Genomic DNA, 24,614 nt, shown 5'->3' with positions numbered 1-24,614 from the left:
TGTACCATTTCTATTTATTGCTGAGAGCAACACGAGGAGTGATGCTGTTTTGTGTTTCTGCCTGTGGTGTTCTGGTGCATGCCCAAGTGAATGAAAACTGTTTACGTAATCTGCTCTTCATTGGTCTACGTTCAGATTGTCAGACTGTGCTAGTGGAGCTGCTGGTTGCCATGGTGAGCCAGCGAATCACAGCGGAGGAACTGGCTCTATTGATTCGCCTCTTCCTGGAGAAGACCCCACCTACTGTAAATAGCAAACTCTATCAGTCACTCAACAATGCACTGTTAGCTTACGTTCGGGGTGTTGACACTGGTAGCTTATGCTCACACTGTCTGTACATTCAATTTTTCAGCAGGAACAAGAACTTATTTGTAAGACACCCTTCCTGTCACACTCTCTTCTCACTCCTTGGCTCTTAAAAACTCATCAACACATAATGCTCCCTCGGGCCCTCTTCATTCTATATACAATTAACACCAATGTTTGCGGAACAGATGTGATGCTACAACGTATTACTGCAGGTCTGTGTTTAATTGGAATCAGGCAGCAGACATCATTTAAAACCTCTCTCCCAGAAAAAGGTTCCCCACAGGGAGGAAAGGGGGTTATTTTTAACCATGCGAACTTACTGACATGTTTTCCATCTCTGAAAATGAGACATATCAGTGACTACAATGGCCACATGTGATTATTTTTGTACTTCTACCTAGGTTTTTCTGTTTCAGACAGGTTTGCCACATTCTGTCAGGACTCTCAAAGTTACCACAGGTTTAATACTGAGCTAGTTTAGATGGGTCTAAAGTAATTTAAGTAATTAAACTTCTCAGTAATGTGATTTTTCTTTATTTTCTTCACTTAATTTAGGGATTAAAAACTCAATAATAATTGTATCAAGTGTTTTCTTTATCAGATCTTAAATGACAGACTGTCCATCTCACTCCATATTTACTTTGTTACCTGCAGGAGATTTTACTGAAAGGCATCCTACAAATCGTCGAAGCCAACGTGAATATAGAACCTCTTCACTTCCTGACCTTTCCAATAATCCTCGGGGCTTTGACTCCAGGAGGGGTTTCTACTGGCTCCAGACAGAACGGTGCTGCCGGAGGGAAAAGTGTCGGTTTGCTCTGGAAAGGCAAACTATCTCCTGGGCGCAGGGAGGGGGACACTGAGTACCGACCAAGCCACCTCCGTTCCTCGCCCTGGCACATTGCTCCTCTCCACTTGCCCCTGGTAGGGCAGAACTGCTGGCCCCACATGGCTAGCGGCTTCAGCGCCTCTATGTGGCTGAGGGTGGCAGAGCAGGAGGAGAAGGATGGGGACAAAGACAATGGTGAGACACACATTGTTCACCAAGACCCTTTAATGCTTGAAGTGCATAAATATGAACTGATTTTTTTGCCATTCTTTTGTAATTATTTTCCAGAGGTGAGTAATGCTCCTGGAGCTGAGTCCCACCATGGCTCCTCTCAGGCTGGGATGAGATTAATAGAGGAAGGCCTCATTCATATTCTGTCCATGGGCTCCAAGGCACTGATGCTTCAAGTGTGGGCAGACTTCTCTACAGGCTCTCTCACATTCAGGTGAGCTACAGTGTAGTGTACAGTCTCAAAGATATGTGTGGAGAATGAGTTACTATTTCTTAAGTATTTGTAGTTTATGAACTGTGAACTATTGTAATGTGCTGTTCCTTCAGGATTTGTATAGACCCAAACGATGAGATAAAAGCAGGGCTGCTGGCCCAGGCAGATTCTGGCGAGGACCTACTCCGAGCGGGCCAATGGCAACATCTTGGCCTCACTTACACCCAGCAGCCAGAGGGCAAGAAGAACATCCATGGCCGTGTGATTGTCTGGGTGTGTGGTATCAGGTGAGGAACGTGTAACAGCAAGTGTAAGGCCCAATCCCATGTCTTATTTTTACCTCCATCTCTCCATTTTCGAGTGCCCCTTTGCCCCGTAGAACAGAGTTACTAGGAGTAAGGGTGAAAATCTTCCATAGTGACAACCCTTTTAAGACCCTGAAACATCATTGGTAAGGTCAGCATCATCAGTGGTGTTTAAGTAAACAGATTCAACTATGGCAATAATGGTATTACCACAATGACATTTATTATCTGATGGAGATATAAAAGTATGGATGCCGCTGTTCATTTACAACAACATTTTACGCTATGCTATCAATTGATCAATCAAGTCATCAAATAGAATAGAACACTGCTTCATTACCAGGCCACATTAACATTAGCAACTCATGCTCATTCCGTGCCAGTCTGTACTGATATTAAAGGAGGGCAGCAACTTCACTGCTGGAGATTAAATTTTGGGCATCATATGCCAACGAAGGGGGGATGATGCAACATGGAAATGTATCAAAATGCTGGACTGTCATGCACAAATCAGCAATAGCAGTGTAATGTTAGCTCACTTGCTAGTTAGCCACAGAGACATCAGCATACCACTAGTGTTTTGTTACAAAGAAAACGACTGTAACACATTGAAAAGACATTAAACTAAGATAATACGATCATTACGCAATTTTTGAAATCTTTATAAGCATAGGAAATACAATGTGGGTTTATTTTGTTGCTTGCGCAGCCATCTTGCCAGCAATTTGTCAAAACACTTGGTTTGGAGTGTGCCTCTGAAAAAACTCCGTTTGGAGGGCCATGTAGACACCATGTGGACACCCCTGTACTATGCCCTACCCCTCTGGCCCAACAAGAGCTGGTAAACCTACCCCTAGACATAAGACAAAACAGAGCAGTAAGGGCTAAGTGGTGGGGGCGAGGGGTGTATTGGGTTTGAGCCTGAGACTGTGGCAGTTTAGTTTTAAATCTGATAAAAAAGCAAACAAAGACCTTCACTTAACCTGCTCTCTGTTTCAGGAAATGTGAGGTTTCTTTGGACTACACCCTACCCAGAAAGTCCAGCTTATCATCCGACAGCAACAAAACCTTCTGCATGTTGGGCCACAGCATGCCGTCCTCTGAGGAGCTGTTGAAGCAGGGCGGACGCTGGAGCATGGGCACCGTGCTTCTCTTTAATGGTAGGACCGCGTGTCTTCTTTATCTAACTGGAATCATGTGTCCAGAAGCTCTTAGACGCTTAATCCCAGTCAGTCACTCATCATCTTACTCTACATGCATATGTGCAATCTGTTATAATCCTTTACATAATTTCATCTGTTACACCTCAGTGCTGCTCTCTGCTGGTACACTGATTATTACCAACTTCTCTTTTATAAGCAGTAAATACTGTACATAAATGTACAGTAATGGTTTGTGGTGCAGTAATATATTTAAACCGTAACCAGTCTAGGGGCTGTAAAATGCTGTTGCTGGTGTGTGTTGCATGCTGTAGATTCTCAGCATTCTCTCCAGAGGCTAACTGAATACTACTCTTGTTGCCTCTAATTGGCTGTGAATGGCTGGCCTCAAGGCGATCTCAACCTGTGAACCCAACTGATGTCTTTAGACAAGCTTTAGCCTCTCTGCTGTCATAGGTAGCAGTTTCGTCTTGGAGATGACGGAATGATATAAATCATTTACCCTTTGGGTTGATTTTGGGTCAGTGTTGGGTTTCTTACAGTTCTGTTCTGTAGTAAGTTAAATCTGCAGTGTTTGCCTCTTTGGGAGAGTAATTGTAACATTGTTTGCCTCCATATTTCAGGGTCTAGAATAGGATCTGAGGAGGCCCTCTACCTGTACACCAGCGGCCCTGACCTCACCTCAATCATGCCCTGCAAATACGGCAAGCCCAGTGGGACAGTGTCCAAGTTTGTCACTCTGGAGGGCCTGAAGTGTGAGCATGTACGAGAGTTTCTGATGAAGAATAAGGACATGGACACAACTGCTTTGGTCGTAAGTCTCTGTTGACATGGAACATTAACTTAACAATCAGTTCACAACACAGAAACATGCACTTCTAAAACAGAACAGATGAAGCAGTGTTTTATTGTCACTGTTGTTTCCACCAGCGTCTGCAAGTTAAAATGCAGAGTGACACTGCTGTTAAACCCTGTACTTATATGTTGTGATTCAAGTGCTCTGTAAGCATAGCAAATCCCTCCTATGTCTCATTTATTGTTTCATTTCACGGTGTATGAGTAATGTGCTGTTCCAATTAGCTGTCATTAATGATACTGCACAGTAGGAAGTAATTTTTCCCCAATGGAAAAAGCTATTACAGTTAAGCTGCCGCTATTTCAGTGAGACTGAAAATAGTTTTTCTCCCATTAAATGCTAATGGCTTTGTTGATAATAACTCTGCTGATTAACAAAAAAAAAAAAAACAAAAAAAAAAAAACGAAGGGAGTAAGACAAGAAGAATGAACGATTTCCTCTTCACATCTTTATAATTTCTGGTATGCTCTAAACAAGTCTAATAGGTCTTAATCCATGCTAGAAATTGTAGCCTCAGGCTAGCTGGCCTTCTTGCTGGGGTCTAATTGAATTTCAACAAAGAGATTTGCTGCAGTAAATACCTAAAACTGTAAATAACCAATGTTACTGGATGATAGTTTTGCCTGTGAATTAAAATTGTGTGGATTGTGTTTCTGTATAGGAGAGCTTGGCAGTCGTGTATGCTCCCAGCAGTCCAAGAGTCTACACTATCTATGAGCCTGTAATCAGGATGAAGGGTCAGGCCAAGACGGTGGTAACCCAGCGGCCGTTCAGCTCCAAGGAAGTGCAGAGTGTTTCCCTGGAGCCAAACTCTCTCCGAGCTCTGCTCCCCACTGAGACCCATGGCCTGCAGAGCGTTCTGCACAAGATCGGAGGAACAGGAAATTTTGTTTTCCTCTTCGCACAGGTACGATGGTCCATATTTTCAATGGAGCTTTAGTTCTAGCTGAGTCCAAGTGATTCCCTGTCGTTGTGATATATCTGAATATTGTAGGTTTAGATGGATATATACCAGTGAGGGAAAAGTGACAGTTTTAAGAAACCAGGACATTTCTGTAAATTTTACAAATGAGACACCTCACAGCAGTGTAGAGAAATGTGTATCATACTGTCGCATATGGATCACATTAGGGGTGTCACTGACTAAGAATTTACATGGCTGAATCTGATTCGTCAAGTGTTGCCTGTCTACTGATTATTGATGGGTTATTTTTTTGTTTGTTTGTTTTTAGCTCAGTGATCCATATCCATAACTGAACACTTTGTCTTCTTGACTTGGCATAAGAACTTATTTTACAGTTGGAACATGTTCCATCCCATCCAGTGCTGTTTGTTGTGTGTCGGAGGTGCGTGTGTAGGTGTTTTGGGGGGGGGGGAGTAAGCAAGTGATTGCTTACATTAATATTTTATACCAAAATAGGCTTTGATTCATTGGGAGAAACACAGCAGTTCTATGTAATATCAGACATTCAGCACCCCCATACAGCCCAAATGGAATGATCCTTGTTTCATCACCACATTTTCCCACAACTGCAACGACTTAGCGGTTAGATTAGCAGTTGAATCGTGCTCCTTAGATCAAATTGTTGAGTAGTCAACTATTCAGGGTCACCCCTAGATCGCACTAACTTCTGCTTACTAAGTGTTCATCTATTTACTCCTGTGCAACGTGTTTGAGACGATAAACACAAACAAAGAAGGAAGGCATTCAATTCAAGTCATAAATACTAATAGACTGGATGTCATACAACATTAAAGATTCCAGATTCTCAGATCTGAGAATTTGCTGCTTTTCCTGTCTTAGTGTTATAATAAATTTGATATCTTTTTTTTGAAATGTTGGTTAGAAAAACCAAGACATTTGATAACATCACCTTGGCTCTAGGAAATTGTCGTTGGCATTTCTCACTGATTACTAATGATTTATGCATGTTGTATGCTGCTTTTTGCTAATATTCATGAAGGTGGCCCATATGACCAGCAACGCAAGGAATTTGTTTCTAGGCCCCAAAAATAAATGACAAAGCTGTATTATTTGTGTGAATATGGCAATGAATTACCTCATGTTTGAACCCTGTAATTAGGTTACTCATCTGTGTTGGATGTGGAAGTCTTATGGTTTTGTTGCACTTGTTTCTACCCTTCAATAGGAATTGTAGTTAAATGTCACTTCTACAGACAAAGTTTGATGTTAGGCTTGTGTGTGCTTTTGTGAGAACACAGTAACTGTAGCAGGAACAGTGTGAAATAACGTTTTGTAACTCCAATTTCAGGCCTGCATTGTTCACATTCATACTTTTTTTTTTTTTTTTTGTTCCTCTGTCCCTCGTCTCTCGGTCTGCGGCGTCCAGACGGTGGAGCTGAGTGACTGTGAGAAGACCCAGGCTCTGGCCCTGCGGGTGCTGCTGTCTTTGTCCAAGTTTAACCAACACCGCATCCATGAAATGGACTGTTACCATGGTTACTCTATGATCCACCAGGTCCTCATCAAGTCAAAATGCATCGTGGGATATCATATGCTGAAAGTGAGTCACACCGTGAACTCTTTGCTGTCTCATGTACCCACAACCTCTGCTGATCTGCGCAGTAAAACATATTAATTTTACCATGAATCCGATCCAGCCCGACTCACCGGAGCCTCTTTGAGCCGGTGTTGGTGACCCTGCTGTTACTTGACCCTCTGGCTGTGTCTGTAATTGAGCTGTGTGATGGCTGTGTGCTGAAATGGATTCTGTCTGACTTGATGAAACACTGAGCTCCTGCAGAGTCACACAGCACCTCTGATTGCCTTTGTCACTTCAGGCTTCCACATACTGTATTGTATAGCACAGAACTGCACTGATTAGTGACATTAAACCCTCATAATCAGTCTTATATATTAAAAGGAACACGCTGTGTTACAGTTGTTGGATTTGTGTCTCACTTGTACTTTTGTATTTACGTTGCAAAAAGATGGCCAGCTTCTATCTCACGTCAGCCTTCCAGAGACCCAGAGGACTGTTAGATTTATAACCACTGCAGTGAAGCTGGTCACAAATGATAGACTCTGATCAATACAGACATGGCTGCTCAGAGGGTAAATGGCAGTGGTTTTAAACGAGTGATAAGCACTCCAAAAAATTTCATGGAGAATTTATTGACTCTCCTCCTGTCTGGGATTCTGCACTGTAAGGTTGTTTCTGCAGAGATAGTGATTATCAATATGCTGAGGTGTGTCTCTGATGAGAGTGACCAGCGCACTATTATAGAAACATTTTAAAGGAACTGATGTGGTGACCATATTCTGTCCATCTAGACTTTACTGGATGGATGTTGCAGCACGCCAATCCTCATCCTGGGGGAGGATGGGCAGTTCCGTTTGGATGCTGAGTCCATCGCTGTGGTTCAGGATATCAGGCTTCTCTCAGACATCCTGCTGGACTGGAAAATATGGGCCAAGGCTGAGGTAAACACACACATCACAGGATCTGTCATACAGTTTGACACAATATAACAAAAACAAGAAAACATGATAGAATAAACATACATTAAGCACGCACATAGATGAGCAGTCATATTTCCAGCTAGGTGGTAAGATTGAGACAACAAAGTTGTTCAAAGATAATTTGTTGTCCTTTTGTATTTGTCAAATATGAAGTAAAGCTGCTGTCAGGATAAAGAGTACATGTGTAGCTCTAGATGAGCTAAATATTCAATATGATATTTAGTTGTTTTCTCATCAGACTTGAAGGAACAGCAATACAGAGAAGTAAGAAAAGAGAACGTCATTAATGCTGAATGGCTTTTCTGTATCTGCACGCTTCTAGTTTCCCAAGGTCTTTTAATTTATTAACATCCTTTCCTGATGAGAGGAAGAAAGCTCAGAGCATCATCGTCTAATGATGAGCTGGTTAATAAATTCATACACCTCAGGAGCAACTCTCAGCAGTCACGATTTCGGTCTTTACTATGTTTCCAAATAATACTCAGGGTTTAAAAGGAATAAATTGGTTTAAACTATTTTTTGCCTACATTTTATTTCCTGACAAACCTAGAGGTTTGGGGAGGAAACACTAATGGCTGCTAATCTAGCGGTAATAAACACAGATAAATCAAAGAAGTGAATATAATAAGTCCTGTATGTTTTGCATTCTCTACTTAACTTTGCTAGTGGTACCCCTCACCATTAGATGATGAAGAGCCAGGTAATATGTCTGCCTCTTCATTGTCATTCACTCTTTGTGTTGTTCCTGTCAGTGTGGAGTGTGGGAAACACTGCTCGCGGCCTTAGAGATCCTCATCAGAGTGTACCACCCTCATCAGGTCTTCAACATCCGTCAGTTCCTCAAGGCTCAGGTCGTGCACCGTTTCCTGCTCACCTGCCAGGTGTTACAGGTAGGTCACAGTCATGAAGCCGCTGTAAAAATACCCTTTACCTCTTCAGAGACTGTCGCTGACACAATATGTTTGTCTTAAGGAGCATCGGGACGAGCATCTGACTGCCATCCCGCAGGATGTCTGTCTGTCGTTCGTCAAAATCATCCAGGAGGTACTCGGGTCTCCTCCGGACATGGACCTGCTCAAACTGATCTACAACTTCCTGTTGGCTGTTCACCCACCTACCAACACCTACGTCTGCCACACTCCATCCAGCTTCTACTTCTCACTACACATAGGTGAGGAAGAAGTACAGTTGATAGCAGCACCTCGTATCAAAGTGCCATTAATTTAATGCACTGGGTTCTTTTCATGTTTCTGATTTGTCAGACGGGAAGCTGTACCAGGAGAAGGTGCAGTCCATCATGTACCTGAGACACTCAAACAGTGGAGGAAAGTCTGCTAGCAGCTCTGTGCTGTCACTCTCCCCCACTGTCTTCACTGATGCTCCCCATGAAGGTATAGCTGTTTTAACTATATTAAACTTTAAAGGGCTTGTTCACCCTAAAATGAAAAAACATATTATTCCTCTTACCTGTAGTGCTGTTTATCAGTCTGGATTGTTTTGGTGTGGGTTGCAGAGTGTTGGCAATATCTGGCATAGGGATGTCTGTCATCTTCTCAGTATAATGGAACTAGATGGCACTCGGCTTGTGATGTTCAAAGCGCCAAAAGCATTAGCTAGCTCAGTGGTGCTAGGGGAGCTGGCAGTATCAAGCTATTAGTTAGAAAATAGTAGATGCACGCTTCCTCCTATGTAGTGATACAGTTGGCGGTTATAGATTGGTGTACAGAAAATAGTTCCTACATGAAACTTCTCACAAAGAGTTCTGTGGATTATCTTGAGTAACCGGGTCGTGATTTTTGGAAGAAGATATTGGCATTGAGTTTGTCAAATGTATTTTTTAGGCGCTTTGAGCACCACAAGCCGAGTGCCATCTAGTTCCATTATATTAAAGAGAAGGAAGACATCTCTACAGCCGATATCTCCAGCACTCTGCAACTTATACCAAAACAGTCTAGATTAATAAACAGCACTACACGTAAGAGTAAAAATATATATTGTTGATTTTGGGGTGAACTGTCCCTTTAAAACACTCCAAGGCATCCAGCACAGTGAAGATGATTAAATACAAACCCTCAGTTATAAATAGGAAGATCAGCAGTGCTTTTACGAGTTTACTGTGTCAGCCCTGTTTATTCATTGTGATTAATAACAGTCACCAGAGTTTTATTTTAAGTGCCTAATGTAAACACCATTACTTCTTGGAAAAGCTGATGCATGAGCATTCATTCATTAGGTCATTATGTGTTTGTGAAACTCTCTCTAATCTTCCTGTTCTTTGCTTTAAGAAAGATTTAATCCAACTGCTGCACTTAATAGTATTTCTTACACAGCTCTTCTTTATTACATGTCTTGTATATCTTTCTAACTACGCCATTTTATCTTTTTTATCAGAGCTATTATTGTTCTACTCAGCTTTACAATTATGAGTCTCTTTTGTCATTGTAGCCTGGGTTTTTGAGTTGTATTCTTTTTATTTACGTGAAAGCGCTTCACGGTGTAACTTAAGGACAGGGTTGTATGAATGAAATAAATTTGACTCTACACTCACTGACTGACATTTCCAGTATTGACCTGCAATTACTGACCGCAATTAAATGTTCAATTTTGTCAATGAACAGCCGTGACATCATGTTATTCATCACAGCCATAAGTCTATCAAGATTGCTATTTGCACTGCAAGTGTCACACAGCACCTGTGTCTGCATACAAATAAGGCCCTTTGCAGCCTTCAGTTATCAAGTCTAATAATTTATAAATGCTGAATCATTTTTGTCCTGTTTTTCCAGGCCATCTCCACGCTCCTTCCCCTGAACATGGAGGTGATGATCATTCGTTACGCCCGCCTAGTCTGGCACCGTCTCCCTACTCCTCCCCTCTGCTGACACCTCGACTCGGACACGGTGGCTCAAATGAGGCAGGTGAAGGTGACGGGGTCTCCCTCGCCACTCAGCAGACTCTTGGCAGCACAGAGACACTCAAGAAAGGCGGAGGGGATGAGCAGCTCCTGAGTAGCTGTGAATCAGCCAAGACAATCTGTGAGTCTAAGGACATAGGTGAGGGAGGAGCCCTGCGCACTCCTTCCATCAGCGTGGAGGAGGAGCGGGACGAGGCAGCAGAGGTGGACAGCCTTGCAGAGGGCAGCGTCGGGGTGGCAGAGTCTGAGGACAGGTTTGACTGGGCCAGTGATGAGGCACCCCGCCGCCCTGACAGCCTGAAAGGCATCCAGTCCTTCCAGAGGAGTCACAGCAATCTGGCCAGTCTGGGCCTGGCCTTCCCAGCGCCAAATGGTTCGTTGGCTATTGGCCGATGGCCCAGTACGGCTGACCGAGGCTCCATGCCTGAGGACTGGGAGAGCTATACCTACTCCCCTGGCTACGAGAGGGCGCAGAGTAAGACTGAGTCCAATGACAGGTATGCTTGTTTGAACGTCACACACAGTATTACTGTTGCTTATTTTAATTAAGTCAGCCCATACCAAATGTTTCCCAGTCTATAAATGACTCGCACTGACAGTCTCTTTCAACGTTTTATCTTACTGCATGTCCATGTAGGTTTTGTTCTGCTACATAACTCAAAAAAAGATAAATACCTTGTCCACTCTGCTTGATACAGGAGAGCTGTATAGGGATTTGCATAATCTAAATAAAGCATTTGGTTATGGTAATAATCCTTAGCCAACTTTGAAAGCGATTTGTACTGCGGTGACAGTTTCAGTTTATTTCTACCTGCCAGCCAGCTGCTGACTTTAGATGATAGGAAATTAAAAAACAATTTATTCCACGTAATCCTGTTTTCTCACCAAAGTCACCTCTGTCTTTTTATGAAACACTGTGTGGTCTGTGGCTGTCTGACATTTAGACATCTGATTTGTTGATGAAATTCAAGCTGTGTAGAAACTTTCAAGGGAAAAATAATGGCTTTTTTACTTGTCATTGTAAGCCCCGATAGAGGATATTCATCAGCCTGTTCCTGCACAGTGATTCAGCACTAAAGTTTAAGCTGTGTTTCTAAGGTCCAGCACTGAGGACTGCTTGGTGCTGATCTGCTGTGGACTCTATGATCTTCTGAGGGGCATCTTGCTGTTGTTGCCTGACCTCATGCTTGAGGAGGTTATGGATAAACTCATCCAACCAGAGGCCCTCATTGTCCTGGTCAACCACTCATCACCTCTCATCCAGCAAGGAGTCATGAAGGTTAGTTCAGTGTCCTCTCTGATTAGTCGTAAATACTGTAGAGCATCTTGATCTTATTAATATGGAAGCAATGAGAGGCAAGTGAGAAAAAAAAATGATGGTGATCCATTTTCCAAGTCTCATCTTGATTATTTTCTCTCCTGACTCAAGAACAGAATGAAAAAGTGGTTTGTCAGGATAATATTTCTAAGTTCCTTTATTTATTTATTTGTGTTTTAATAGGATCATTTTTCATCTGTTTTCACAGTTAAAAAAAAAAAAAAAGCTTTGGCAGGTGACTTTTTTTTTTGTTAGAATCATTTCAAGTCTGTAATACTCATTTCGCTCACAATAGGCTGAAGAGCACCACCACCCCATGCTCTAAATAAGATTACTAATTATTACAAAATTACTGTAACATCATTCTTTTGACTAAAAATGTATTTCAAATGAAATGCATGCAGAAATTAAAACTCACCTGAAAGAAAACATGAATGCTTTTAGTCATATTTATAACACAGTGTCATGGTGCACTTCAACCTCTTGTGGCCCATATTAGTATCACAACAACAAACGCTTGAAAAAAAAAAGTGATCCTGACAAACCAAACCAAAAAAAATCTCTCAAAAGAAAAAGAAACATTTTTTTCACTTGTTTTCACAGAAAGCAAAAAATTAACCTACGTAGAAGAATAATCCAGGCAAAAGTCATGTTCTTTCACTCGCAACCCAACCTTTTCCACAGTTGAAAAATAAAGTTAAGAAACTCAGAAAGATTATCCAGGCAAAACTTTTTTGTACACCTCATCTTAAGTCATAAACACACGAAAGAAAATAATATAGATAAGACTTAGAAAATGATTCACCACAGGCCTCTCAGGCAAATTTAGCACCAGGAGTCAGATATTACTGGGCTTATGAAGATGGGAAATAAAATAGTACTGTATCCCTCAGTGGCAAATGACATGTTTTTGCTCATTATCATTCTCAAAAGTCACATTTACACATTTGTTTTACATCTTAGAAGAGCTGTAGAGATCCTGGTAAGCAGATTTAAGCAATCAGGTTTCCTCCTGTGTTCAGTCTCAATGCTAAGCTAAGCTAATAGGTTGCTGGCAGTAGCTTCATATTTATCATACAGACATGAGAATCATATCAGTTTTCTCTAACTCTCAGAATGAAAGCAAATAAGTGCCCAAGTGCCTCAAGATCTTCAGAAAAAATTTTGTACTCTGACATCGTTGCCAGCGTGTTAGCAAAGTATCCTAATAAACTGCCAGTGTTAGGACTAACCTTTCTGAAGTTAACTCATATTATTCTCTCTCCTAGCTGCTGGATGCATATTTCAGCAGAGCCCTCAAGGAGCAGAAGGAGAAATTTCTGAAGAACCATGGCTTCTCACTGCTGGCCAACCAGCTGTACATCCACCAGGGCAGCCAGGGGCTCCTTGAATGCTTCCTGGAGATGCTGTTTGGACGGCCGGTGGGCCTGGAGGAAGAGTGAGTCCAGGGACAGTATGATGTCTAGTGCACCATAGGCTGAGTGTTTTATCTTCTTATAGTATGCATAGGATTGTCTACTGTATGAATAAATTTGTTTGATGCACACATTTGTGCATGTTGTAATATTTTTCTTCTCTGTATTGCTTCACAGTCTGGACCTGGAGGAAATGGAAAATATCTCACCCTTTAGAAAGCGCTGTATCATCCCAGTGTTGGGTCTTATTGAGAACTCACTGTATGAGAACTCCTTGGTGCACAACATCCTGTGTATGCTGCTGCAGCTTCTCAACGCCTGCCCCAAGCTGGCAGACATTCTGCTAGACCACGGACTGCTTTACGTGCTCTTTAACACCCTCTCCACCCTCAATGGCATGGAGAATGGGTACGGCTGCCAGAACAGAGGACGATTCATTCAAACACCTCCACGGGTTTTATCTTGAACCTTTGAGCCATGAATTGAATCATTAATCCTCTCTCACTGCTCATTGATCTATACCAGACTCACTTCCTGTGCTTCATATTTTCTGCTTTTCTTGTCCTCCCCTTGCAGTATTCCCCTGAATGACTACAAGCTTCTGGTGTGTGACATCCAGCAGCTGTTGGTGGCCGTGACTATCCACTCCTGCAGCTCTTCAGGGTCCCAGTACTTTCGCATCATTGAAGACCTCATTACGTTGCTGGGTTTCATGCAGACCAGCAAGATGCGTCGTACACAGGGTGAGGGCTAAAATTCAATTCACATGCAAAATACATCAGTGTTGTCATCTGCTATGCTCTGCAGTTCTGAATGATATGAAGCTGCCAAGCTCTGCTGCAGAAAGAGAGTGGGCTGTCACTTAATTATCTACAACTGCAGAATGGAAACTCATTTGAGAAAAAATGTAATTTGAGAAATATCTCACATCTCCATCTTCCTGCTAAATAGTTTCCTCTCATTCTTCCTTTAAATTTGCACTCTACAACGTATCTCTACCATCTCTTCCTCGTTAGTGCTGATGTCTTTGCTGCTTTGTGATGTGATAAAATCATTCTGTAATCACAGAAACATTACAAAGGCATTACGGCCCTGTACATGGCTCTCTTTATTTTTGGTTGTTTGTCATTTTAGTAGTACTCGACTGTATCACTTCCCTCATTGGGCCAACAGTTCGTGAGGAGCTGTGTGTTTGTAAGGCTTGATCATTGGCATAATCAACTACCCCAAACTGCTATGTAAGGATACCTCTGCTCTGTTTGTGGGCAGGATTCATTGATAAAAATGTCGCCCAAGAGTAAAAAAAATTGAAAGTGAGCAGATTGAAACACAACATATGTAGCAGTGTAGTCATATTAGGGGAATTTAAATCATTACCACGCTGTCATCGCAAAGTCCTACAGAGATATGAATAAAGACAAATGGTTTGATATGAAGTTAGAAGCCAAAAATAAATCAATAAAATCTAAAACAAAAACTGTTGAAACTCTAACATGAATGCACATCACGCTGATATTAATGGAATATTAAAGGCATACTATGCTAATTTTCAACCAGCTTTGTATCATAACAACATGGGTACGATGTATAATTGAACTGTGGTAAAGTTTCCTCCATCTAACCAGTGGCCAGATCTTCCTGGACATTTGCCAGCAAAAATCATCCAGTGGATTTTTGCTGGCTCTCAGGCTGTTGTTTGAACCACAGATACTTCCTCATTTTTGTATGCCTGCCGACGCCGCTATCACAGATACAAACAGTATAGAAGCAGATCGAGGGAGAGAGCTGCCCCTTTCTCTCTGTTAGACAAATATAAACCAAGATTCTTTTACTGCATTTCCTCTTCTCGCCTAAAATATTTTCAGAAACAGATTTTAGCTTAGTGATTTACTGCAATACATGAACTTTAGTTACCAGCCTTTCGCCATATTGTTTTAAGGCGAGCCGGTCAAAACCGTCTTGCATTGCGCCACCCATAAGCAGGGGCGTTTATCGGTCCGGTGCAGCGCAGTGCATTCTGTTAGTTGAAAATTTTCTACCTCTTGAGTAAAAGCTCTGGTTATGTAACACCAGTTTCAAAGTATTTGTGTGTTTCTACTACATAGACAGCCTGGTTTTATGAAAGGACCATCTCTCCAGCAGTGAAATTATTCTTTAACTTCACTTCACTTTTTTTGTGGATTCTGGTAACATGTAATTTCAAAAGTCACTCAGATTAAAGCATGATTATTTAGTTAAATAGGTGTTGATTTTTTTCCTCTGTGGAGAAAGGCAGTCTTTCTGCACATGACTTTAATAACAGAGAGAAAAGAGAGACGTGAGAGAAATTTCTAAATACAGTAAAATTTATGAATGCCACAAGTTCTCTTAGATAACTTGTACGTGCCACAAATCAGTTTGTACTTGTGATTATTGCATGAAGTTCATTGTCGGTCACTTGTTGAGAGCGTCAATTTCTAACATGACAATTTGACTGTCTTATTGTCTTTTCCCAGAGATGGCTGTAGCTTTGCAGTTCCGTGTCCTTCAGTCAGCGATTGAGTTCATAAAAACGACAGCCAATCAGGAACCTCAGAAGCTGAGCAGCTCTGTGAATGCACTGAGCTCCCCACATCATGCCATCTATCAGAAGCGCAAGAGTATCGCAGGTAAGTGTTTCACACCGAGTAGAAATCTGGTATGGAGTTTGTCTGATCCTGAGTGTCGAAGTAGAATTGACCACCATGTGTTTTCAGGCATTTCACTTGACCACCCTCACCTGTCTGTTTATTCATCCTCTCCTCGCCCTGATCCCAAGGTTCCATTGCCATGAAAGACTCCATTATTCCCCGCATTCCCAGACAGCACTACTGCTCCTATGGCCAGATCCCCCTCTCCCCTCCCTTCAGCTTCCTGTCCCAGGACTCCCCCCTCCCCTCCCCTTCTGGAGCTCCATCCTACATGCTCCACTGTGACGCAGGTAGCTCGGACTGCGGTCCACAGCGGAGAACATCCTCCCTGTCATGGAGCATGTCTCCCATATTTGCAGTGAACTCACCTCCTACCCTGAACTCACCTCAGGGGTTAATTTGCCCAGTATCTCCGTGCACTACTGGTGCTTCTGTGTGTGCATGTTTGAATGCTTAACTAAATCAATGTTAAGCATTTAAGCACAGATGGCTTTTTGATTAGTGAATCTCTATAATCTTCTCTGTGTTCAATGATTTACGAGATTCGATTTGCATAACCTTACCCTGAACTTGAAAGGAAAAATGAAAGTATGCTTATACTTAGAAATGGCCTGTCGTCATGTGCGCCCAATTTGTGTTTTCACAACTGAGCACATACCAATATTGTGCTTGTAGGCCGGCGTCGGTTCTCTCTGGCCCAGACTGACTCTCTCCTCATGCGGATGCGGTCGGTAGCCAGCGATGAGCTCAATCAGATGATGCAGAGGAGGATGAGCCAGGAGAACCCCATTCGTGCCAGTGAGACTGAGTTCGTCCAACGGCTGCAGAGGCTTGTGGTTCTTGCTGTCAACAGACTCATTTACCATGGTAAAAATCTTCTCCTGCTTATCTATTCCAGTCGTCTCTGTTTTCTCCTTCACCTCACTTGAGCATAAACTGAACTTGTTGTCTAATCCTGGTTCTCTTTGAATGTGTCCCTCATTTCAGATGTGAGTCAGGACCTATTTGACCTGCTGAATATACCCGACTCTCCAGACCAACAGCTTTTCACACCAGAGCCAGGTGATCAACCACAGGACGAGAGTGGCTGCGCCCCTGTCCCACACTCTCCCACTCCCTTCACCCTGCCGCCTGCCAGCAAGAAGAGCTTTCAGAAGGATATCCTCAAACTCATGATGGATGGGATCAAAATCAGCCTGGTATGATGACACAGTTCTGTTCAGGATTGTTGGAACCTTGGTGCTATCTAGCATACCATCATATGTATTTACCAGTTTTGAGAGAAACAAGTGTAATCAAGGATGCGTAATTAATGGAGGGCATTGCTCAATGCTCGACGGAAGTCGTAGCAAGATGGCGGATTGCATTTATTACCTGCAAGCTTTTGTTATATTTTTGCATTGTGTTTTTAATCCAAAAAACAACCGTGGTCCAGCCACTAATGACAAGATGACATGGCAAATTATAATGTGCAAGACTACATCCTCTCTGTCCAACCTGTAGCATATGACGCATCCACTGATGTCATCATGGTTCACACTTCAGGTTAAGGAATGCCAACTTTTGAGGTTCCAAACCAATTTAATTTTGGTTGAAATGCTCCAAGGGGTTCAAAATTGGGTGTGGGTTCTGGGACAGAAAGGGGGGGAATAAGAACCCTTTTTTGCTTATTGCTATTTCATGAGACCCTACGTTGATGTTTGTGATGTCACAGGGCAGCACGGGTCGAGGAGGAGCCCCACATCAGCAGTGGCGAAGGATCCTGTGGTCATGTCGGGACACTTTCCGGGTCCAAATTGGGCGCCTGCTCGTGCACACTCTCAGCCCTGCACTTCCCCTGTCCGACAGGAAGGAGTCACTGGAGTTTGTGTTTGATCCCAGACATTTGGATATTCTCAAGGAGAGCCTCAGCCCAGGTCTAGAGGTGAGGGTGGAGGAAATGCATCATTTAAGTCTGTTTGTCACCCCACACATCAACTCAGCTTTTCCTCACTGCCAAACGTTAGACACCTAAATTATATATTTCTGGCCATTTTTACCCACCCAGTGCAGAAATTGTGTTTGTTTGTGAGTGAGTGTTCAGTGTATTAGCTTTGCTTGTCATTCTCACTCCTACAGACAAGTTTTCCAGGAGCTGTCAGGCACTGGCTCTAAAATAACTCAGATAGATGTTTTCATGCTGTTCAGCAGCCCCCTTGCATCGCCATAGGAGTCTTCTTTCACTCCTCCTCTCAGGCTTTACCGAGGGTCAGCTAGCCGGATAAGGCTTGTTCCCTGTCCATCAATGTATGTGACTTGCTTCCAACCAACAAAAATTGAATATGTGCTTTATTCTACTCTCTCACTCTGTGTCACTCAGCATGGACCAAAGTTGTCACTGTACCTGTATGAGATGCTGCACGATCACAAGGACAGCCTCACCAAAGACGAGCAGAACGCCGTGGGTGTATTCATGACCTCGCTCAAGCTTTGTGGCCATCGCTGCATCCCGCCCAACTCTCCGCACAAACAAGACTTGCTCAAGGCCTTAAAAGAGGTAAGTCCTACAAACAGTTTTTAAAGCAGGAAACAGTTTCCAAGAAACTCAGTGTTGTTTGAAACTAGTATGAATACCAACTTTTGTGCAAGTGGAAAATCTTGGTTGTCCATAAATGTTCAGAGCAGCCTGTCAGGTTTCTTTGTAGCCAGAAAATAAAGCTAATGTGAGCTAAGGACTTCTTTACTTGTAATATTATTCATACAGGAAAAATTCAAGTATGAAGCAGAAGAGAAAACAAGCAAACTGGCATGGGAGAAGAAAATGGCCAACACTCAGAGGAAGTGAGTAGGGGCTTTTTTTCCTGATGTGAGACTGATGTTCAGTACAAGAAAATACTGGTAAGAATCGTGTCTTTGTTCCGCTCTTCCATTCACTCCATTCCTTCCTGTTCCCCCGCAGTCTTATCCAGAGGCTGGATGGAAAGTCCAAGGACATTTCAAAGATTGCAGCTGATATCACCCAGAATGTGTCTCTGCGACAAGGCATGGAGAGAAAGAAAGTCATCCAGCACATCAGGGGACTCTATAAGACTGACCTCAGCGCCAGCCGCCACTGGCAGGAGCTGGTGCAACAACTCACGCATGACCGGTAGGCATCGACATTTATCTTTCGCAGGGGCTTACGCAATATTGGAACAAAGTGCAATAATAAAATCGTTACTGTAATGATGATTGTTATTCTAATGGTTATTATTTTCTCCTCTTTATTTTATGGTCATTTTCTTCAAAATAAACTGTAGAGAAAATGATGTTTTAATGTGAAGCAATTATGTTGCAGTTTGTGTTTGAATAAACACATTTGAATTAGATAAAAGATGATTTCAGACACACAGAGCATCAGAATATCTTAGAAGAAACTGTGTAAAACAATGAAATCAAGTAAACTTTTTAATCTATACATTCGTACATCCACATCCACTGAGGCAAGACAAGACTCAGAGTCCTGCTATGCGAGCAGCTCTGTCAAGCTGTACTAACGCATAGCTTACAGCGTAATGCTAACATCATAATGGCAATATATTGACATGCAAAAATACTAACGCTGATTATCAAGTACAATGTTTAGCATGTTACCTTAGCATATTAGCATTCTAACATTTACTAATTGGCGCAAATTCTTTGATAAATTCTTTGACCTGCTTGTGGCATTAAAAAGTTAGGGGATAGTTTTAATAATACTACTACTACTACTACTAATAATAATAATAATAATAATAATAAACTTAATTTATATAGCACTTTTCATACAAGAAATGCAGCACAAAGTGCTTTACAATTAGAGCAGTAAAAGCACTGAGTGCTTCACATGAAAATAGACATAATGGACGTAAAGCAGGCAAGGCAACTCAATATAAAAGGACATTTAAAACAGTTTAAAACATGGATTAACTGATTCATAAGAGTTGTAGAACTATAAATCATAAAATCAAGTAAGATTTTAAAAGACTTGCAGCAGCATGAAGCGTAAATAGAAAATAAAAGCTTAAAAAGAAACCAAGTTTCAGACCTGTATTGGCAAGTCAGAGCTAGTTAAAGGCTTAAGTGAACAGATACATTTTTAGCTTTCTAAATATTTAGTGAGCTCCTTCTCTGATATCTATAGGTAGTGTGTTCCATAGCTTTGGGGCGTAATTGACAAAGGCTGCGTCCCCGATTTTCTTCCGGCTGTTACTGGAAACCTCCAGTAATCCAGCAGCAGATGATCGCAGTGTTCTTGGAGGCAAATAGTTAACAAGGGAGTTAGCATTGTAGCTCGGTCCCAGCCCATGTAGGGTTTTGTATACAAGGAGGAAGAGCTTAAAATCAATTATAAATGTAACAGGAAGTCAGTGCAGAGCAGCTGAGACTGGCCTGATGTGCTCTCTCCTCTTGGTTCTGGTTAATAGCCGAGGTGCAGAGTTTTGAATGAGCTGAAGTCTCTCAGTGGTGTTTTTTGGGAGGCCTGTAAAAAGTGTGTTACAGTAGTCGAGGCGGTTTGAAATAAAGGCATGAATCTTTTTTCTTTTTTTTTTGATATTTTTCTGGGCATTTTAGCCTTTAATTGACAGGACAGGTGAGTGTGAAAGGGTGAGAGAGAGAGAGGGAGTGACATGCAGCAAAGGGCCACGGGCTGGACTCGAACCCGGGCCACTGCGGACACAGCCTTGTACATGCCCCCCCCGCATGAATCACTTTCTCTGCATCTTTTCATTTAGAAATGGCCGTACCTTGGCTATGTGTCTGAGGTGGATAAATGATGTTTTCTTCACCTTGTTAAAGCGGGACTTGAAGCTTAGATCTGAACCAAGGATCATAAAGACTTTAACTTTAAGAAATTATTGCTCATCCATTTATTTATTGCCAAAACACAGGTAGTAATGGAGTTAGTTGCGCATTTCAGTCTGGAATGCACCGAAGTGGTTGATCGACTAGTAAAAAAAAAAACATTTAATGCAATTTCCACAATTTCTGAGCTAAGTTAACTGCTAAATTATGTTTTGGCAAATTTTATTCAGCAGAGTAATCTAAATTCTGTATCAAACTCTTCCCCAAAATGCTAGAAATATAATTATAATGAAGAAATACCAAATCCTGTTATTAACTCCACCAAGGAAGTTTTTTTCTTCGGTTTGTTTGTCTGTCAGCAAGATTACAGAAAAACTACAGGCAGGATTTTCATGAAACTCAGTGGAAGGGTGTAGCATGGACCAAGGAGAAACCATTCAATTTTGGAGCAGATCTGCATCGCCATACAGATACATGAATTATTTGTCTCTTGTTAACATTACAACATAGGCCATTTGGCATTGGCGGAGGGCTGCGCTTTCGGAGTGCCCTTCTATTTTTAATGTATGTTTCTGGCCTAAACCTGCCAAACAAAAGTATTTAGTCTCCATCTGAAAATATCTGGACCAGGCTTAAAAAACTGGCCATGTGAAATTAATGTGAACAGTAGGATTAAAACTCCTTCCCAGGATATTAAACCCGCCAGTTACCTAAAACAATATCGACCTTGGTGTCCTCAGTGGAAACTGCGGCTCTGCAGTGATGTTACTTTTGTATTGATATGAGTAGACAAAGTGTTTGAGAGGGCTGTAATGGTCTGTTTCAGTGCTGTTTGGTACGACCAGACATCCTACCCAACTTCCTGGCAGCTGGATCCCACTGAAGGGCCCAACAGGGAGCGACGGCGACTACAGAGATGCTACCTCACCATTCCTAACAAATACCTGCTCAAAGACAGACGCAAGTCTGAAGGTGAAAGCAATACGACAGATTCTCTAGTGCTCGTGTGTTGTTAACTTTAAGGTTCTTAATTTGACCTCCATGTCCTGTTTAGACACAGTGAAGCCACCGTTGTCCTTCCTGTTTGAGGATAAGACTCACTCCTCCTTCTCCTCCACTGTCAAAGACAAAGCCACCAGCGAGCCCATCAGGTATAATTTTCTACCCCTCTGTCACTCTGCCTGCCCGTAAGTCTTCAGTAAACATATTCCTCTCAGGAGGACAGGATGATCTAAAGAAGGCACATAAATGTCCCATCATCTTGTGCTGCACTTTGCTTTATTCAGTTGGTGCATTTCTTGTGTGAGAAATGTCTCTTTGTCCTTAGGTTCACCAGACGGTGCATCAGCGTTGCCCCCTCCAGAGAGACAGCAGGGGAGCTACTTCTGGGTAAGACACTGACCATCTCTCACAGCTGCTCCACGCATAATATAGTCAGCCGGTCACAAAGCACAAAGAGTAATGTGCTCTCTCTGAGGCACGGGAGAATATTGCTCTCCCCTCACGCACAAGTGTTTGTTAGTTATTCAGCGGGGGAAGCTTTTGTTTGTCTCGCTCTTAGTACACTGAATCTCACTCACCCTGTGTCGTCTCACAGGAAAGTCTGGTATGTACTTTGTGGAGGACAATGCTGCTGATGCTCATGACAGCCAGGTAAAAGACCAGACGACTGCTCAGGATTATTCACTGCCAGAGGGTTATGTGAGTCCGCCTGGTGACGTAATGATGTGATGTGTTTGGACAGAGTCTTCATGGGGAGACAGAGGCACCCTCTTTCTCTTGGACGTACGAGGAGATCAAGGAGGTGCACAAGCGCTGGTGGCAGTTAAGAGACAATGCAGTGGAGATATTCCTCACCAATGGCAGGACCCTGCTGTTAGCCTTTGACAACACCAAGGTGAGGCACAAGTCGCTTGGAATAATAAATGAAGGAAGCTGTGATGTGACTGGAAAGTTGACTGTCCAGGAAACAGATGAATTAACAGTTGAACAGTTCATGTTTTGGTGTGTTAACTTCAGCTGTTTATTATGTTACTGCAAAGAATCGAGTTGGCTAATGATCAGGGATGCAACAACTCATCAGCCCAACATTGGTATCGACTTGTTGACTGCTATCGGCAAATAAGATGGCATTCAGTAAAGACAGTGGCCGATGTTTTACTGTTGTGTCACATCAATTTTGCATAGGCTAAGAATCAGGGCTTTAAACTAACATGGTCTTGTAGTCCTGGGAACAATAGAAAACATGTTTGGAATGAAGAGATCTTCCTTGGGTTGTCTTCGGGACAAGAGGACACAGTACACTAATTATCAGGGGATGCACTTAATCTGATCATGCTAACGTTACATTTCGAACAACAAGTGTTAAAATCGTGAGGAGGAGAGCTAGTTAGCATTAGCTGTTAGCAGTCAGTGGCTGGAACTAACAGCTAACAGAGGTCAAATTGAGTTAGATTATGATATGTTCAAGCTCTATTCAGTTAAAATGAATACTAGGTGAGGGTAAATTATAACGTTATTATGATGTATTCAAGTGTAGTCATGTAAAATTCAGTTTTTGGTGAGAAACTTTAAAAATACAGTTGTTTGAAAAATTAATGTATTTCTGTTTTCACAACAGTCTTAAATAGATTTTAGAGAGGGAATAATGGTAGTAAAAAGGCTTTTGAAACTGTTAATTTGAAACAAAAGATTTTTTCACTTGAAAGACGATTATTTTAAAGCTTGTTTCATAAATTTGTTGAAGATCAATAATATAAAAAATAAAGAGTAACAACAACAGCAACAAAAAAAAGCTAAATTGTTTTAAACATTGGTAACGATATCAGCCCAGAATTTCACAATTGGTACATCCCTACTTGAAGATCCGTTGCTAGACTACCCAGCAGATCACAAAAGAAAGACTCAGTCCACATTTAATTGGAATATAAAAATGTAGCTGCGCAGGATGGACTGTTATAACAACGGACAAGATGAGAGAGTGTACTGATGCTCAAAGAAACCATTGTATGAACAGGCAAAATCATGCTGCTGGAAAAAATTGGCACTGAGAGTTAATTGTTGAATTGCCTTCTATCCCTGATACCTGCCGAGCTCTATAGTATTCTGTGCCAGGAATCGATCATGATGATTAGATAATGTACCATCATACTGATCAAAGAGAAAAAAAAGCACTGTTATTATTTGATGCTGCTTTTAGTGAAGTAGTTAAAGAGTGTTTGATATGGTTGGACATGTGACTAAGCAAGTCGGGGGTTTACAGCGGGTATTTCCAGTGCAAAGGATTCAGAGAAGGAGAACAGATCATCTGTTGTCTGCAGACTCACAAAACTCTTTCCTGGACAAACAGGCCAAGATTTTTCCCTGTGCATTTATTCCAAGTTTGGACTGATATTTATTGTTTTTTAGTTTAATGTCTCAATTACCATTTGATGGACTGTCATGAAATTTGGTTCAGGCATTTATATCCCCCTGGAGATTAACTGTAGTTTCTTTGGTGATCCTCTGACTTCTCAGCTAGCACCACCATGTCATTGGCCAATACTTCAGCTGTACTTTGTGTTTAGTGTTAATTACCTGTTGAAAATGTTAGCAGGCTAGCATATTAAGCGAAGATGATGAACATGATACCTCCTTAACATCAGCATGCTAGTATACTGACATTAGCATTTAGCTCCCTGCAGCCTCACAGAGGAGGGCTGTAGATTCTGTTAAAGTATGTTTTTAAGCATTTTATGTATTTATTGAAAGCTGATAGTGTGACATGACAGTAAATTATGGTGTCCCGAGATGGACAGGAAGCTGGGATTGGATTGTGATTGGCCAAGCGATAGTCCGCCATCGTGTTCCAGTGGTGCAGATTGTTGAAGGCTGATACAAGGATTTTTTTCTGTTGAGGTTATTGATAGTTAAATATTAGGGTTGGGAATGATTAACCGATACGACCGGATATCCGGTTTGACAAGCGAGAGATACGGCTGTGTCGGTAGCAGCCTCCTCAATCGATACGAATCAGCCATGAATCCTTAGATGAATCGATTGTAGAGTCATGTATCGGGTATCGCGAGACTAGCAATCGGTTGACTGGCTTTAACAGTTTGCATCTCT

General features: G+C 42.0%; 1 protein-coding gene across 13 annotated transcripts in view; it reads left to right on the top strand.

The window, feature by feature from the left end:
- The window catches only part of lyst (lysosomal trafficking regulator), a 76,344-nt gene that overhangs the window by 42,158 nt on the left and 9,572 nt on the right, over positions 1-24,614 (top strand). For 9 of the 13 annotated variants that reach the window (XM_050070632.1, XM_050070631.1, XM_050070630.1 and 6 more), the window contains 29 exons: positions 136-245; positions 964-1,583; positions 1,697-1,870; positions 2,888-3,048; positions 3,672-3,862; positions 4,566-4,811; positions 6,256-6,429; positions 7,200-7,349; positions 8,141-8,278; positions 8,361-8,559; positions 8,651-8,779; positions 10,175-10,799; positions 11,401-11,581; positions 12,889-13,058; positions 13,213-13,443; positions 13,612-13,778; positions 15,531-15,683; positions 15,833-15,994; positions 16,380-16,571; positions 16,692-16,903; positions 17,419-17,628; positions 18,064-18,240; positions 18,448-18,524; positions 18,643-18,831; positions 21,334-21,479; positions 21,562-21,658; positions 21,835-21,896; positions 22,105-22,160; positions 22,252-22,404. In XM_050070632.1, coding sequence (XP_049926589.1) covers positions 136-245; positions 964-1,583; positions 1,697-1,870; positions 2,888-3,048; positions 3,672-3,862; positions 4,566-4,811; positions 6,256-6,429; positions 7,200-7,349; positions 8,141-8,278; positions 8,361-8,559; positions 8,651-8,779; positions 10,175-10,799; positions 11,401-11,581; positions 12,889-13,058; positions 13,213-13,443; positions 13,612-13,778; positions 15,531-15,683; positions 15,833-15,994; positions 16,380-16,571; positions 16,692-16,903; positions 17,419-17,628; positions 18,064-18,240; positions 18,448-18,524; positions 18,643-18,831; positions 21,334-21,479; positions 21,562-21,658; positions 21,835-21,896; positions 22,105-22,160; positions 22,252-22,404 — 5,552 coding nt within the window. The remainder of the gene's footprint in view (positions 1-135; positions 246-963; positions 1,584-1,696; positions 1,871-2,887; positions 3,049-3,671; positions 3,863-4,565; positions 4,812-6,255; positions 6,430-7,199; positions 7,350-8,140; positions 8,279-8,360; positions 8,560-8,650; positions 8,780-10,174; positions 10,800-11,400; positions 11,582-12,888; positions 13,059-13,212; positions 13,444-13,611; positions 13,779-15,530; positions 15,684-15,832; positions 15,995-16,379; positions 16,572-16,691; positions 16,904-17,418; positions 17,629-18,063; positions 18,241-18,447; positions 18,525-18,642; positions 18,832-21,333; positions 21,480-21,561; positions 21,659-21,834; positions 21,897-22,104; positions 22,161-22,251; positions 22,405-24,614) is intronic. The other 4 variants (XM_050070634.1, XM_050070639.1, XM_050070635.1 and 1 more) reach the window with 3 other exon arrangements.

This window comes from Epinephelus moara, chromosome 19, assembly GCF_006386435.1.
Source record: "Epinephelus moara isolate mb chromosome 19, YSFRI_EMoa_1.0, whole genome shotgun sequence".
NCBI classification, from domain to species: Eukaryota; Metazoa; Chordata; class Actinopteri; order Perciformes; family Serranidae; genus Epinephelus; species Epinephelus moara.
This window is presented reverse-complemented; position numbering and strand designations above follow the sequence as displayed.